The sequence below is a fragment of the Gymnoscopelus microlampas genome (genome assembly GCF_963454915.1).
Source record: "Gymnoscopelus microlampas genome assembly, chromosome: 10".
Lineage (NCBI taxonomy): Eukaryota > Metazoa > Chordata > Actinopteri > Myctophiformes > Myctophidae > Gymnoscopelus > Gymnoscopelus microlampas.
This window is the reverse complement of record NC_139947.1, coordinates 55,950,257-55,967,323: the sequence shown is the minus strand read 5'-3', so window position 1 is coordinate 55,967,323 and position 17,067 is coordinate 55,950,257. Positions and strand designations below refer to the sequence as shown.

The 17,067-nt window shown below is 39.9% G+C and overlaps 1 protein-coding gene and 1 long non-coding RNA gene across 2 annotated transcripts in view; both read left to right on the top strand.

Annotated features, from left to right (window-relative positions):
• LOC311052940 (microphthalmia-associated transcription factor-like) overlaps window positions 1-10,608 on the top strand; it is a 35,785-nt gene extending 25,177 nt beyond the window's left edge. The window contains exons 4-11 of the mRNA XM_084068259.1: window positions 353-553; window positions 1,516-1,599; window positions 2,132-2,252; window positions 3,677-3,751; window positions 3,831-3,887; window positions 4,281-4,356; window positions 8,631-8,778; window positions 10,102-10,608. Coding sequence (XP_083924385.1) covers window positions 353-553; window positions 1,516-1,599; window positions 2,132-2,252; window positions 3,677-3,751; window positions 3,831-3,887; window positions 4,281-4,356; window positions 8,631-8,778; window positions 10,102-10,458 — 1,119 coding nt within the window. The 3' untranslated portion in view covers window positions 10,459-10,608. The remainder of the gene's footprint in view (window positions 1-352; window positions 554-1,515; window positions 1,600-2,131; window positions 2,253-3,676; window positions 3,752-3,830; window positions 3,888-4,280; window positions 4,357-8,630; window positions 8,779-10,101) is intronic.
• Window positions 10,609-15,861: 5,253 nt separating this feature from the next.
• Window positions 15,862-17,067, top strand: LOC311052924. The gene is made up of 3 exons (XR_014601575.1): window positions 15,862-16,805; window positions 16,875-16,898; window positions 16,986-17,067. It is a non-coding gene; the product is annotated as an uncharacterized lncRNA (long non-coding RNA).

Here is a 17,067-nt window from a genome sequence, read left to right as displayed (position 1 = left end):
CCCCACTAAGTATCACATACAACAGTCTATTATAATGTACTCATTATGTTAATATATGTTAATTTATTCACAGGTCCAGACCCAGCTCCAGAACCCCACTAAGTATCACATCCAACAGTCTATTATAATGTACTCATTATGTTAATATATGTTAATGTATTCACAGGTCCAGACCCAGCTCCAGAACCCCACTAAGTATCACATCCAACAGTCTATTATAATGTACTCATTATGTTAATATATGTTAATGTATTCACAGGTCCAGACCCAGCTCCAGAACCCCACTAAGTATCACATCCAACAGTCTATTATAATGTACTCATTATGTTAATATATGTTAATGTATTCACAGGTCCAGACCCAGCTCCAGAACCCCACTAAGTATCACATCCAACAGTCTCAGCAGCAGCAGGTTAAACGCTACCTGGGGAAGCTCCGCCCCTCCAGCGCCGTCGAGCAAGGCACTGGCATGCCGCCCGGACCGGGAACCAACAGCGCCCCCAACAGTCCTATGGCCTTACTGACCCTCAACCCCTCCCACTGTGAGAAAGAGGTATTATTATTATTATCCTACTACTATAAAGGCCAGGGTACGTCCGGGGTTCACAAACACAGGATCTCTCCACAGACTATTGATCAGAGCTCACAGACTATTGATCAGAGCTCACAGACTATTGATCAGAGCTCACAGACTATTGATCAGAGCTCACAGACTATTGATCAGAGCTCTGGTTATTATTTAGGCTTCTTTTCCCACCTTGATCAGTGATCAAGGTGCTGTAGATCTATAGATCTACTGTAGATCTATAGATCTGATCTATAGATCTGATCTATAGATCTGAATGGGACATTATCACCTTTTATTAGACCATTGAATGGGCGAAGTAGGCGACCTACTTACCTACCCGCCATTTATCAGACCATTCATTAGGTGTTATCAAGACATACTGACCTACCGACGGAGATGACTTCAATAGTTCAGTTTGGGTTTTGGTTGTTTTGGTTTGGGACCATGACGGAGGGGACCATGACAGAGGGGACCATGACGGAGGGGACCATGACGGAGGGGACCATGACGGAGGGGACCATGACGGAGGGGACCATGACGGAGGGGACCATGATGGAGGCGCGCAGTCTCAGGCGAGCTGGAGCCCCGTGAAGGACCACCGAGGGAGCTAAAGCGACCGAGTTGCCGTACTGAGCGGTGCGATGTTCGCCTGAGCCTATACTCAGCGCCGTTGGAGTTATGTACCGATAGGCACAGAATGGTAAATATTGTTGTGGGGACTGCTCCGCCTCCAAAGTAGGTCAGTAGCTCCTGATTACGCCCAATGAATGGTCTGACAAATCGCGGGTAGGTCCGTGTATCGCCTACTCGTCGCCTACTCGCCCATTCAATGGTCTGACAAAACGTGATAATCTCCCATTCAATGCATTGATAGCATTCGAAGCCGGTGGAATGTTAGACTACAGTATAATACATATTTAGTCAAATTTTGTGTTGCATTGTTTTAGATGGATGATGTCATTGATGACATCATTAGTCTGGAGTCGAGTTACAATGATGACATCCTGGGGCTGATGGATCCAGGACTTACAGTAAGACTTATTGATTATTATCAATATGATCAATTTATTATTACTGATCAATACTGTACAACTTATTGATACACTTATTTATTATAATGATGATTGATATGACTTGATCAATGATCAATTACTGACCGAATGAAGCCTTGAATTGACTTTATAGTGAGTGAGTGAATGTGTTTGTGATGTTATTTTATAGTGAATGAATGTGTTTGTGATGTTATTTTATAGTGAATGAATGTGTTTGTGATGTTATTTTATAGTGAATGAATGTGTTTGTGATGTTGTTTTATAGTGAATGAATGTGTTTGTGATGTTGTTTTATAGTGAATGAATGTGTTTGTGATGTTGTTTTATAGTGAATGAATGTGTTTGTGATGTTGTTTTATAGTGAATGAATGTGTTTGTGATGTTATTTTATAGTGAATGAATGTGTTTGTGATGTTATTTTATAGTGAATGAATGTGTTTGTGATTCAAACACATTCAATTCATCGTAAACATTACAAAACGTGTAGGATGACCTTTGAACTTGTTGTCAGATGGCTGTGCCTGCCAACCTGATGGAGATGTATGGTAACCATGACAACCAGGCTCCGCCACCACAAGGTGTCAACATTAGCAACTCCTGTCCTGATCATCTAACACACATCAAGAGAGAATGTAACTACACAACTACACAACTACACAACTACACAACTACACAACACAACACACTGTCCTGATCATCTAACACACATCAAGAGAGAATGTAACTACACAACTACACAACTACACAACTACACAACACAACACACTGTCCTGATCATCTAACACACATCAAGAGAGAATGTAACTACGCAACTACACAGCTTATATTTGCCCATAAATGCGGCCGTACTCCAACGTCCAAGTCACATTTATGAAGCCATCCTATACAGCCAATCCTATACAGCCAATCCTATACAGCCAATCCTATACAGTCAATCCTATACAGCCAATCCTATACAGCCAATCCTAGCGTACATTTGGTCGGAGCCTTGATAAATGTCAGGCTGAAACAGAGCGTCATTTAAATCACACGCCCTTAAATATTCTCGAAACGCCCCGATGTCCGCGTCTGACGCACGCGCACACACACACACACACACACACACACACACACACACACACACACACACACACACACACACACACACACACACACACACACACACACACACACACACACACACACACACACACACACACACACACACACACACACACAGCACAGAGTGCCACAGCATTGGCACTCTGTGGAAACAGCAGTCTTTCATGTATTCTGTGATGGTAGAATCTTTGTCAAGTATTCTACATGAATGACACTAATCTCATGGTCATAAATCATACCATACGTTTGTATATTCATTTAACCCATTACGAGCAGTGAGCGGTGAGCGTTCTAGTTACACTAAAATAAAACAATGTGTTCCCCCTTGAGTCACGGGCGCCATGTTAAATGAGAGATAGCAGGCAAGTCAGTCGTAATAATGTGAACGTTTATGGAGTGATCATTGATGAATGAATTATAAACATTAATGGATGAAGGCTGGTGTGTGTTGGGACGGTTAAATATCAGATCTGAATCCATAGCATGAAGAATAACCTCCAGCGCTGGTCAAAGGTTTGGAGGGTCGAGTTTATATTTATATCCTGTATAACTCCATAGGACACGCTACTGTAAGTTTGGAGACCTCGCTGTCCATTAAAAGATTACAGCGGCGAGGCCATGCCAGTCCCGACTCCCAAAAATGCTCTCGCATAAGAGCTTGTATATTTTCAAAATAGAAGATCTACAAGCTCACAACGCGTCGCGATGCGCTTGTAGATCTGCTATTTTCAAATAGCCAACGCAGCCAGATCTGCAAGCTTAACCGAATGACTGTTAAAGCAGTTTGTTTAAATACATTTATAAAATGTTATATTTTCACAGGGATTAGTGTACATTTTGGAGTGCACGGTTATTAGGCCAGAACTGCAAAAAAACGTCAGAATAATATAGAACAAAAGGGCGTGGCTCCCTAATAATCATAATCATAATAATTATTATTCTCATATGTCAACAGTTTCCCATCAGTCTCACATGATGGACAAACCAGGATCGTTTGACGGTTACCAGCATCCTGAGGGCTTCCCTGTTGGTACGTGTCCCACTTCATTCTTAATTAGTACTAATTAGTCATTCTTACACATCATTATAATACAAATGTCTGCTTTCAGAAGCTGAGGTAAGAGCAATGGCAAAGGAAAGGCAGAAAAAGGATAACCATAACTTGAGTGAGTTTTAAGCATCTTAATATTATCATTATTATTACTCTTTATAGAGTATTATTATTATTACTCTTTATAGAGTATTATTATTACTCTTTATAGAGTATTATTATTACTACTCTTTATAGAGTATTAGTATTACTCTTTATAGAGTATTATTATTACTCTTTATAGACATATTTTCTATGGAAGTTGCCAGTATTAAGCACATTAATAGATATTATGCCAAAAACATATATTTTTTACTTTTACAGAAAGAAGCAGCAACAGAACATTTTAGGCACATCCACAATTAATGTTCTTGTGAAAATTGAGTGTATTTACTGTATCATAAAAGTATATTTTACGTTGCTATTTGCACAATGACTTTTTCCCTGCCATGTTGTTTGTGATGTGCAGTTGAAAGAAGAAGACGGTTTAACATCAACGATCGCATTAAGGAGTTGGGGACTTTAATTCCAAAGTCAAACGACCCGTAAGTTCTGAACATTAAACTCATGTTTAAAATGTAATCCTATTTAAAGGCATAGTTCACCCAAAAAAAGACTTTTTTCAATGGATTAGTCACCCCGTGGAGTTTTATTTAGTTTTTGTCTCATTCCTAAGACAACAATGTGATGACCAGCAGACCGGTAGGAGACACAAAGAAGACTCTTTGTGTCTCCATACGGAACCGCTGCCGGTCATCTAATTATTGTCTTAATAGGAATGAGACAAAAACTAAAGAATATCCATGAATTCACGTCTCCACGGGTTTTTTCCAGCCTAAACAACACGGCCCCCTCACGCATTGGAACAATATCAGTCAACAGAACCAAGGACGGGTGTTTTAAATGAGTCTAACCGCTTCAGATGGAGTTTTAAATGAGTCTAACTGCTTCAGATGGTGTTTTAAATGAGTCTAACAGCTTCAGATGGAGTTTTAAATGAGTCTAACCGCTTCAGATGGAGTTTTAAATGAGTCTAAACGCTTCAGATGGTGTTTTAAATGAGTCTAACTGCTTCAGATGGTGTTTTAAATGAGTCTAACAGCTTCAGATGGTGTTTTAAATGAGTCTAACCGCTTCAGATGGTGTTTTAAATGAGTCTAACCGCTTCAGATGGAGTTTTAAATGAGTCTAACCGCTTCAGATGGTGTTTTAAATGAGTCTAAACGCTTCAGATGGTGTTTTAAATGAGTCTAACTGCTTCAGATGGAGTTTTAAATGAGTCTAAACGCTTCAGATGGTGTTTTAAATGAGTCTAACCGCTTCAGATGGTGTTTTAAATGAGTCTAACCGCTTCAGATGGAGTTTTAAATGAGTCTAACCGCTTCAGATGGTGTTTTAAATGAGTCTAAACGCTTCAGATGGTGTTTTAAATGAGTCTAACTGCTTCAGATGGAGTTTTAAATGAGTCTAAACGCTTCAGATGGAGTTTTAAATGAGTCTAACCGCTTCAGATGGTGTTTTAAATGAGTCTAACTGCTTCAGATGGTGTTTTAAATGAGTCTAAACGCTTCAGATGGTGTTTTAAATGAGTCTAACAGCTTCAGATGGTGTTTTAAATGAGTCTAAACGCTTCAGATGGTGTTTTAAATGAGTCTAACAGCTTCAGATGGTGTTTTAAATGAGTCTAACTGCTTCAGATGGAGTTTTAAATGAGTCTAACTGCTTCAGATGGTGTTTTAAATGAGTCTAACAGCTTCAGATGGAGTTTTAAATGAGTCTAAACGCTTCAGATGGTGTTTTAAATGAGTCTAAACGCTTCAGATGGTGTTTTAAATGAGTCTAACAGCTTCAGATGGTGTTTTAAATGAGTCTAACTGCTTCAGATGGTGTTTTAAATGAGTCTAACTGCTTCAGATGGTGTTTTAAATGAGTCTAAACGCTTCAGATGGTGTTTTAAATGAGTCTAACTGCTTCAGATGGAGTTTTAAATGAGTCTAACTGCTTCAGATGGTGTTTTAAATGAGTCTAACAGCTTCAGATGGAGTTTTAAATGAGTCTAACCGCTTCAGATGGAGTTTTAAATGAGTCTAACTGCTTCAGATGGTGTTTTAAATGAGTCTAACTGCTTCAGATGGTGTTTTAAATGAGTCTAACCGCTTCAGATGGTGTTTTAAATGAGTCTAACTGCTTCAGATGGTGTTTTAAATGAGTCTAACCGCTTCAGATGGAGTTTTAAATGAGTCTAAACGCTTCAGATGGAGTTTTAAATGAGTCTAAACGCTTCAGATGGAGTTTTAAATGAGTCTAACAGCTTCAGATGGTGTTTTAAATGAGTCTAACTGCTTCAGATGGAGTTTAACAGCTTCAGATGGTGTTTTAAATGAGTCTAACCGCTTCAGATGGAGTTTTAAATGAGTCTAACTGCTTCAGATGGAGTTTTAAATGAGTCTAACAGCTTCATATGGTGTTTTAAATGAGTCTAACCGCTTCAGATGGTGTTTTAAATGAGTCTAAACGCTTCAGATGGTGTTTTAAATGAGTCTAAACGCTTGTTTTAAATGAGTCTAAACGCTTCAGATGGAGTTTTAAATGAGTCTAAACGCTTCAGATGGAGTTTTAAATGAGTCTAAACGCTTGTTTTAAATGAGTCTAAACGCTTCAGATGGAGTTTTAAATGAGTCTAAACGCTTCAGATGGTGTTTTAAATGAGTCTAAACGCTTCAGATGGAGTTTTAAATGAGTCTAAACGCTTCAGATGGTGTTTTAAATGAGTCTAAACGCTTCAGATGGAGTTTTAAATGAGTCTAAACGCTTCAGATGGTGTTTTAAATGAGTCTAAACGCTTCAGATGGAGTTTTAAATGAGTCTAAACGCTTCAGATGGTGTTTTAAATGAGTCTAAACGCTTCAGATGGTGTTTTAAATGAGTCTAAACGCTTCAGATGGTGTTTTAAATGAGTCTAAACGCTTCAGATGGTGTTTTAAATGAGTCTAAACGCTTCAGATGGTGTTTTAAATGAGTCTAAACGCTTCAGATGGAGTTTTAAATGAGTCTAAACGCTTCAGATGGTGTTTTAAATGAGTCTAAACGCTTCAGATGGAGTTTTAAATGAGTCTAAACGCTTGTTTTAAATGAGTCTAAACGCTTCAGATGGTGTTTTAAATGAGTCTAAACGCTTCAGATGGTGTTTTAAATGAGTCATGAACATGAACCCTTTAACCACATTAACCCTTAACCTTTAACCTTTAACCACATGAACCCTTTAACCACATGAACCCTTAACCTTTAACCACATGAACCCTTTAACCACATGAACCCTTAACCTTTAACCTTTAACCACATGAACCCTTTAACCACATGAACCCTTAACCTTTAACCTTTAACCACATGAACCCTTTAACCACATGAACCCTTAACCACATGAACCCTTTAACCGCATGAACCTTTTAACCACATGAACCCTTAACCACATGAACCCTTTAACCGCATGAACCCTGCCATCCTGATTCTGAGCTGGACATTCAGTGACAACGGTAACAGTCTTCCACGCCGACATCTCGCCACTCCGACTAGTGGCTTCCGCGTGCGGTTAGGGTTAGGGTGAGGGTTAGGTATAGGGTTCGTTAACGTCGGAAAGGCGACATGTCGGAAAGCCGCCATGTAACCAGTGACAACTAACAGATCTTCAAGCTCACATAACGCGTCGGCAGTAATTATTTATACTGTAAACAAACTGTATTGCAGACCAAAAAGAAAACACAAAACTGTTGCTTTTTAAATTAATTGCAATATTTTATCTGACCCAATATTAATCAAACTAAATAATAATTCAGTTCAATTAAACGATCAGTACACTTCAAAATACAATCAAACTCTGATCTTTATCCCCGCAACGCAAAGTCCTTTAGCTTTAAATGTCTCCAAAGAGTAAAGTTTCCCAAAAGTAATCCAACAGATATTGTAGATCTTCTATTTTCTGAAAATCAAGTAATCTGCAAAGTCATCAAATAAAAAGGCAATGCATTGCATAACAAGTATATTCCTCACCCAACCTTCATGTCAGGAGGCCTCATGGGTTCCTCTGTCCAAAAGCTCTGTCTGTCTTCAGAGCTAAACCCTCAGAAATGTTCCTCCACCAAACTTCTCTCCGTCCAGATCCATAAGTTCTCCGGCCACACTACTCACTGGTTTATTCATTCCTGATTTTGCTTTAGTTTATAGGTTTACAATAGTGTCTTTCTCAAACACCACCAAACATCTTTTTTTTAATACCTAAAATGGAACCCCGGCCGCCTCACTTCCTGTACTTTTATAGCTGTTCCAGATACCTCACTTCCCCCACAGCGCCCCCTATGTGTGAACCATGTCAACAGAAATTGAATCATAATGGCCATAGTCACCTGACCTTACACAAAACAAAACACTACATTTAGGTGTTAAATATTCAACCACATCTTAACCAATATCTTCCCCTGTTATCACCAAGTATGTTATGTTTCTGGTGTATATTTTTCTTTCAATACTCATCATACCTGGACAGGAAATACATTATTTCACACATGTATGTGGCAGTGTCACAATATGATCTCTCTCTCTCTCTCTCTCTCTCTCTCTCTCTCTCTCTCTCTCTCTCTCTCTCTCTCTCTCTCTCTCTCTCTCTCTCTCTCTCTCTCTCTCTCTCTCTCTCTGTCTCTCTCTGTCTCTCTGTGTCTCTCTCTCTCTCTCTCTCTCTCTCTCTCTCTCTCTCTCTCTCTCTCTCTCTCTCTCTCTCTCTGTCTCTCTCTCTCTGTCTGTGTCTCTCTGTGTCTCTCTCTCTCAGGGACATGCGTTGGAACAAAGGAACTATCCTCAAAGCTTCAGTGGATTACATCAGGAAGCTCCAGAGAGAACAGCTGAGAGCCAAAGAGCTGGACACCAGACAGAAGAAGCTGGAACACGCTAACCGACATTTAATCCTGAGGATACAGGTATAACTTTATTAATTAACATGCCAATTAACACGCTAACCCACATCTAATCCTGAGGATACAGGTATATGCCCTCCACACCCTCCTAGCATCATGCCCTCCACACCCTCCTAGCATCATGCCCTCCACACCCTCCTAGCATCATGGCCTCCACACCCTCCTAGCATCATGGCCTCCACACCGTCCTAGCACCATGGCCTCCACACCGTCCTAGCATCATGGCCTCCACACCCTCCTAGCATCATGGCCTCCACACCCTCCTAGCATCATGGCCTCCACACCGTCCTAGCATCATGGCCTCCACACCGTCCTAGCATCATGCCCTCCACACCCTCCTAGCATCATGGCCTCCACACCCTCCTAGCATCATGGCCTCCACACCCTCCTAGCATCATGGCCTCCACACCGTCCTAGCATCATGCCCTCCACACCCTCCTAGCATCATGGCCTCCACACCCTCCTAGCATCATGGCCTCCACACCCTCCTAGCATCATGGCCTCCACACCGTCCTAGCATCATGGCCTCCACACCCTCCTAGCATCATGGCCTCCACACCGTCCTAGCATCATGGCCTCCACACCCTCCTAGCATCATGGCCTCCACACCCTCCTAGCATCATGGCCTCCACACCCTCCTAGCATCATGGCCTCCACACCCTCCTAGCATCATGGCCTCCACACCCTCCTAGCATCATGCCCTCCACACCCTCCTAGCATCATGGCCTCCACACTGTCCTAGCATCATGCCCTCCACACCCTCCTAGCATAAATACGGAGCATAAATTAGGCTTGACGGGCTGCAGCTGTTTGAGCAAGAGCAGGTTCTGGTGCCGTGATCATAGAGAGCTCCCTCCGTTCTTATGACAGACACTGGAGGCGGGGTTTGGGGGAAAACTTCTTTGAATTGCTATTATTGTTTTGACACACAACAGAATCCAAGAGCGAGAGATCACAGTACAAATCATTAGCTAAGCATTGTTCCTCCACACTGGGAGAAAAACAGCATCTGAAAGTTTAATGAGATGCATATTTACACGTGAGGCTGTGAGCACTTTAACATTGCATCTAATAAGCGGTGGGGTTCATTTGGTGCCGACCTGCGAGCGCATACTGTTTCTTATCAGTATGATGTTGTCTGTTAAGCCGGGGTCAATAGGAGTTGCTCTGACTCTGTTGTCTATCCAATAGGAGTTGTTCTAACACAGTTTTCTTGTCCAATAGGATTTGCTCTAACACAGTTTTCTTGTCCAATAGGATTTGCTCTAATAACACAGTTTTCTTGTCCAATAGGATTTGCTCTAACACAGTTTTCTCGTCCAATAGGAGTTAGAGATGCAGGCCCGCGCTCACGGTCTGGCCGTGGCCTCGTCGGTGGCTCTATGCTCCGCCCCCTCAGAGCCGGTTGGACGTTCCATCAAGAAGGAGCCCTCCCCCTCGGTGGGGGGCGGGGACTGTCACCAGGACCCGTACCACCTGACCTGCACGACCCCTGACCCCCTGGAGCCAGACCACGGCCATGCCCCCCACCACAAGGCGTCGTCCAAACTCAACGACATTCTGATGGAAGACAACCAATCGCCTGTGAGGGGCGTGGCCGACCCGCTGCTGTCGTCGGTGTCGCCCGACGCGTCTCAGGACGGCAGCATGGAGGACGGCGAGGACGACGACGACGAGTGTTAGCCCCGCCCACCCACCCCGTGGCTCCTCCCACCCGGGTGCCCCTCCCACCTGCCATCCTTCCGTCCTGTTGTTGAGTGTTTGTGCCGGTTGTCATGGTAACACACACACTGTCAAATACTGAGTGTTCATTTTAAGGTTTAGGCCATTGTTCCCTTAATATGGTTTAGTTTAGTTTATTTCAACATTATCACACTGTAAGTATGTCATACTGTATCCTTTATAAAGTTATTCATAGTTCATATTGTATGAACAGTAATAAAATAATACAGCATCACAATCATTTTAACCACAACAATAGTTTAGGGTTAAAGCTATACCTTTATTCTTCTTTAGGGTTAAAGCTATACCTTTATTCTTCTTTAGGGTTAAAGCTATACCTTTATTGTTCTTTAGGGTTAAAGCTATACCTTTATTCTTCTTTAGGAGGAAAGCTATACCTTTATTCTTCTTTAGGGTTAAAGTTATACCTTTATTGTTCTTTAGGGTTAAAGCTATACCTTTATTGTTCTTTAGGGTTAAAGTTATACCTTTATTGTTCTTTAGGGTTAAAGCTATACCTTTATTGTTCTTTAGGGTTAAAGTTATACCTTTATTCTTCTTTAGGGTTAAAGCTATACCTTTATTCTTCTTCAGGGTTAAAGCTATACCTTTATTGTTCTTTAGGGTTAAAGCTATACCTTTATTCTTCTTTAGGGTTAAAGCTATACCTTTATTGTTCTTTAGGGTTAAAGCTATACCTTTATTCTTCTTTAGGGTTAAAGCTATACCTTTATTGTTCTTTAGGGTTAAAGCTATACCTTTATTCTTCTTTAGGGTTAAAGCTATACCTTTATTCTTCTTTAGGGTTAAAGCTATACCTTTATTCTTCTTTAGGGTTAAAGCTATACCTTTATTGTTCTTTAGGGTTAAAGTTATACCTTTATTCTTCTTTAGGGTTAAAGCTATACCTTTATTCTTCTTTAGGAGGAAAGCTATACCTTTATTCTTCTTTAGGGTTAAAGCTATACCTTTATTCCAACACCTTTTTAAAACCTTTAACTTTTCAGAGTGTACAACTACGGGTCCATTTGGTTTCATTTGTACACATCGTCACAGAGTTAAATGAACACTCAGGATTTTATCCTCCCAATAGTTTGATGTGTGTTTACATGAATTTAACCACTTAAAACCCAGTGGCTATTTTCTGTCAAAGCTTTCCCCACAAATACGGATGTACAGAAAACAGAAAACACCAATATAGAGCTTTGAGGCACTCCGGGTTTAAGTGGTTAACCCTTTCCTCTCCACTCACCTTGGTCCTTCATTCAGCGTCTTTTCTAAAGCCCTGAACCTTAATTCTGACTGATTTTAAAAGTACGTTGGTATCATTTTATCAAATGTTTTTATTTTTTCTTCTTTTTTATGACAATGAGCTGAAAAGTAGATGTTTTTTTACATTAAAAAAAAGGTGCATTTTATCACGGGATAGACATTACATTACAGTCATTTAGCAGAGGGATAGAGGCACAGATTATGTTTTATTTCTTTTTTATTCCAAAGAATATAATCTAGGGACGTTATAGAAATCATGGTCAGAAGTATATAGATATTATGAGGTGTAATAATCACTGTTTTTAAATCAATAATAGCAATAATAGAATGAATAATAATCATGATCATAGATCTATTTATGTGTTTAGTGCTTTACACTCCTCGTGTCTTAGATTGAAACTTGAATGTGCCGTTGCCTTAATAACAGTTTAACTATCGTACCGGAGGCTTAACATAATCCTATTTTAAATAAAACTATCGTACATGCAGCCACAAAAGATAAATCACAGACCTGTGTAAATAAAACATAACGTATTTATTGTAAGAAACAACTTTGTTTGAGACTCCTCCTACTGGACAAAAATATATGCTGCGTGGAATCAGACAACTTCCTGGACCTTACAAAATAAAAGTGTTTTTAATTCCTCCAAGTGAAGATCCAGGGACTTATTTTGAAAAGCCAAAGCCGAGCCCACATTGTTTGTTGTTTTTTTACGTTTAAAATGTGCCCTAAATAGTATGGTTAGGTTAGCACATGTAGTACAAAGAGCTAACCTAAAAGCTCTAAATGAAGAACATTTTATTTTAATATTGTCCATTTTCCATTTCTTACGTTACTGTGTTTTGTTTTGTTTTGTTTATGCCATCGTTATGCTATAAACGTTCAATCCATTTCATTCAGGATGTTTGTGTTGCCGAGGAATATAAGGAGACTGTTGTTACGTTGTTGTCATGGTCAGAAACACTGGATAATAATATGTTTTTATATTATATTATATCTAAGACTACTAACTATTATATTTGGGTTTTCATACAAACTACTGTATGATGGATCACAGTTTGTTTAATATGTATTATTATTATTATTATTATTATGCTGACTTGTTGAACCTTATGGCTCATTTACATCTGTTTTGACTTTGAAGTGTGACTTCTTGAAAGAAGTGAAACGTTTCACTGGAAGGGGGGGGGGGGGGTGTTACGATTCTACGACCCCCCCCCCCCCCTTTCCAGTCAAACGTCTAATTGGACTTTTGTTCACTTTGTCACAAGAAGTCACACAATGCATTGTGGGGAGTGAGTTTGTGAAATATCATTCACTTAAAGCCCTATTCCTGTATTTTTAAGTGAACTACCCTAGCCGATCCACAAAGTGGGGGTCCGGGGACCCCCAGGGGTCCTTGAGGAGGTAACAGGGGTCCCCAGCAAAATGAGTTAATACAGCATCAATACACAATCATTTTAACCACTTTAACCATATTTTATACTTTGGCTATTGGCAAACAAAGAAAAAAAAAGCAGATCTGCTATTTTTGATTGTTTTTAAAGAAGCCCATGTAAAGAGTAATAAATAAAGTAATGTTAAAGAGGAGTAATAAATAAAGTAATGTTAAAGAGGAGTAATACATAAAGTAATATAAAGAGGAGTAAATAAACAGCTACAGTAGCAACGTGGTTTAGTGCCTTAAACTCTGTTTGTGCTGAGTCATGTTTGTGCTGAGTCATGCGTCGTGTGACGTAGCAGAAAGCCAGCGTTAGAGTCTTTAGTCGTAGTTTCAGTGACGGTAAAGGAGCAGTTCAGCCAAAAATTACTTATTTCAATCACTGATCACTCCCCATGAGGCCTTGAACTGGTTTTGTCATTCTTAAACCAATAATCTGATGACCGGCAGAGACTCAATCAAGTCTCCATTGGCTCAGGAATGAGACAAAAAGTAAAATAACTCCATGAGTTCAAGGCTCCATGGGGTGTGTCAATGATAGAAAATACGTATTTTTTTTTTGGGGGGGGGGGGGGTGAACTAAGAAACAAACTATACACCTGCCAGATCCTTAAGAAACAAACTATACACCTGCCAGGTCCTTAAGAAACAAACTATACACCTGCCAGGTCCTTAAGAAACAAACTATACACCTGCAAGGTCCTTAAGAAACAAACTATACACCTGCAAGGTCCTTAAGAAACAAACTATACACCTGCCAGGTCCTTAAGAAACAAACTATACACCTGCAAGGTCCTTAAGAAACAAACTATACACCTGCCAGGTCCTTAAGAAACAAACTATACACCTGCCAGGTCCTTAAGAAACAAACTATACACCTGCAAGGTCCTTAAGAAACAAACTATACACCTGCAAGGTCCTTAAGAAACAAACTATACACCTGCCAGGTCCTTAAGAAACAAACTATACACCTGCAAGGTCCTTAAGAAACAAACTATACACCTGCCAGGTCCTTAAGAAACAAACTATACACCTGCCAGGTCCTTAAGAAACAAACTATACACCTGCAAGGTCCTTAAGAAACAAACTATACACCTGCAAGGTCCTTAAGAAACAAACTATACACCTGAAAGGTCCTTAAGAAACACTATACACCTGCCAAGTTCTTATAAGAAACACACTATACACCTGCAAGGTCCTTAAGGGAAGCAGTAGGACTGACAGAGCAGAGTGAAACATGGTGGACTCTAAGACCCAGTGGACTCTCTAACCATCCAGTTTGTTGAGGTTTTGTTCAATGATCTCAACATTTTACTGAATGTTTTACTGAACCATTTTTTTTTGCGACCAATATTTATGTCTGAATGTAATTCATCATGTTGACTGCCAAAGTATGTTGCCAAAATTAAATTAAATCTAAATTATGCAAGTATGTTGTTTTTTTTACAATGTACAGAACAGCTTAGCTGTTGTATCGTGTCGTAAAGCAATACCTATGCTTAGCTGTATGTTTAGCTGTAAAAAATAACCTTGGCATTAGGCTACTAATGTACAGGTTACTGTCTAAGCTTATGTTACTGTCTAAGCTGACACGAGACCCCCCCCCCCCAAAAAAAAAATCTGCACGATTCACACAGAATGATGACCTATTTGGATTCAAAACGGGGATTTTTGCATGCCTGAAAAAATGGTCGCCTTTAAAACATATATATAGTTATTCATATGTAATATATTTATTCATATATATATACAAATGTATACAAAATGTCAAGATTCTTAAAACATATCTGATCTACAAGCTCATAGCGGGCACTCTGTGTGATCTACAAGCTCATGTACAAGCCATGAGCTGGTACATCCTGCGTGCCCAGGCTGGGAGGACAGTTATAGATGATCATTAAACACATGATTATTAACTAGAAAAAGTGCTCCTCGGAGCACAGGTCTCCGCCAGGTCAGGTACGTTATTGTGGCCTCCTGGTGGCGCTATAATAGGCCAATGTGAAAAGGGTGCCATTTGTTCAAGGGCTTTTCACTGCAATCAGACACTACATTCATGATTTGAGGCATTTTGTTCCAAAAATGTGTTTTGCAAAATTAGACCTGCTGGTGGCGCTATAACAGGCCAATGTGAAAAGGGTGGCATTTCTTCCTCGGCCTAATAGAAATGTGCGTGTGAAATTTCACGGAAATCGCAAGCTGCGTTCGTGATTTGAGGCATTTTGTTCAAAATGGACCAATCCTGCAAACTTTGGAAGCCAATCTTAGGCAATCAGGATGGAATATGGGAAATCGGATAAATCCGTGTTGATCATATGACTGTAGAGATACTGTGTACCGATTTGTGTGATGTTTGGACAAAATCTGTAGGAGTAGTATCAATAAATGTGTTTTGCACATATCGGCCTCCTGGTGGCGCTATAACAGGCCAATCTGAAAAATTTGGGCCAGAGGTTCTGTATTGGCATCCAGGGAGTGTGTGTGCACAGTTTGGCAGCGGCCGGGCCAACGGTGCCAGAGATTAGCTGCTAACGGACGGACGGACGGACAGACGGACAGACGGACGGACAGGGGGTAAAACATGCCTTTCGGCCTGGTGGAGACAAATATAGACGATTATCAAAGACGAACGCTGGTATTTTCATGAAGAATTTATTATTCATAGAGGTATTGTTTTACAATCACGATAATGCTATAATAATATGTACGTAGGTTTAAATATATCCATGTTAATCCAACGCTGGGTGAGAAAAAGAAAAGATTACAGATTTTTTTTTTATCAATAGATTATTATAATTATATGCTAAATACAAATAAATCAGCTTGTGTTGGCAGTGTACATTTTAATTACTCTACAAAACAGATTTTAGTAATAATAGCAAGTGAGGATTAAAATAAAATAAAATAATATCAAATAAAGGAGGGTGTGGGGCCCGGGCCCCAACATAGTGTAAAGCTACCGTAAATGAAACATTTTATTATCAAGTGCTCTTAACCATAAATAGTATTAATATTCCCTTTTCCTTTGGCTTGGTTGCTTTTCTCCTCCTGGTCCGTCCGTTACATTAATACATCTATAAATCATCATTATCATGATAATTATGATCAATAAATCTATAAATCATGATAATTATGATAAATACAATATAAATGATCATAATTATGGTAATTCAGACACTTTTCTCTGTTAGAACATAAAGGTTTGGTCTCATTCATACTGTACACAATAGAAGGCTGATAAATACACACTTCTTTATTAACCCCCAGATAGAAATGTGTGTTTTGGTAAAAGATCAATCACTCAGAGACCCTCAGTGTAAAATCCTCAGTGTTCCTTTAACCTCACAGAGTGTAGACTCACTACACTGTCAAGGACCCCTAAGGACCCCTAAAGACCCCTAAGGACCCCCAAAGACCCCTAACCCTAAATACAGTAGGGTTATATTTGAACCCTAAATACAGTAGCCATAGACCCCGTATTGCAAAATGTCTTTAAAGAAATACATATAAATAGAATATCAGATCTAATATGTGATGCCACTATGAGGACATTTTGACAATAATGACACGGCCAAACTAGAGGCCAAACTAGAGGCCATCGAACTAGAGGCCAAACTAGAGGCCATCGAACTAGAGGCCAAACTAGAGGCCATCGAACTAGAGGCCAAACTAGAGGCCAAACTAGAGGCCATCGAACTAGAGGCCAAACTAGAGGCCGAACTAGAGGCCAAACTAGAGGCCGAACTAGAGGCCAAACTAGAGGCCGAACTAGAGGCCAAACTAGAGGCCAAACTAGAGGCCAAAAAGCTTATGAATTTAATTTTAAATGTATTTTTTTTTTAAATGTTAAATTGAC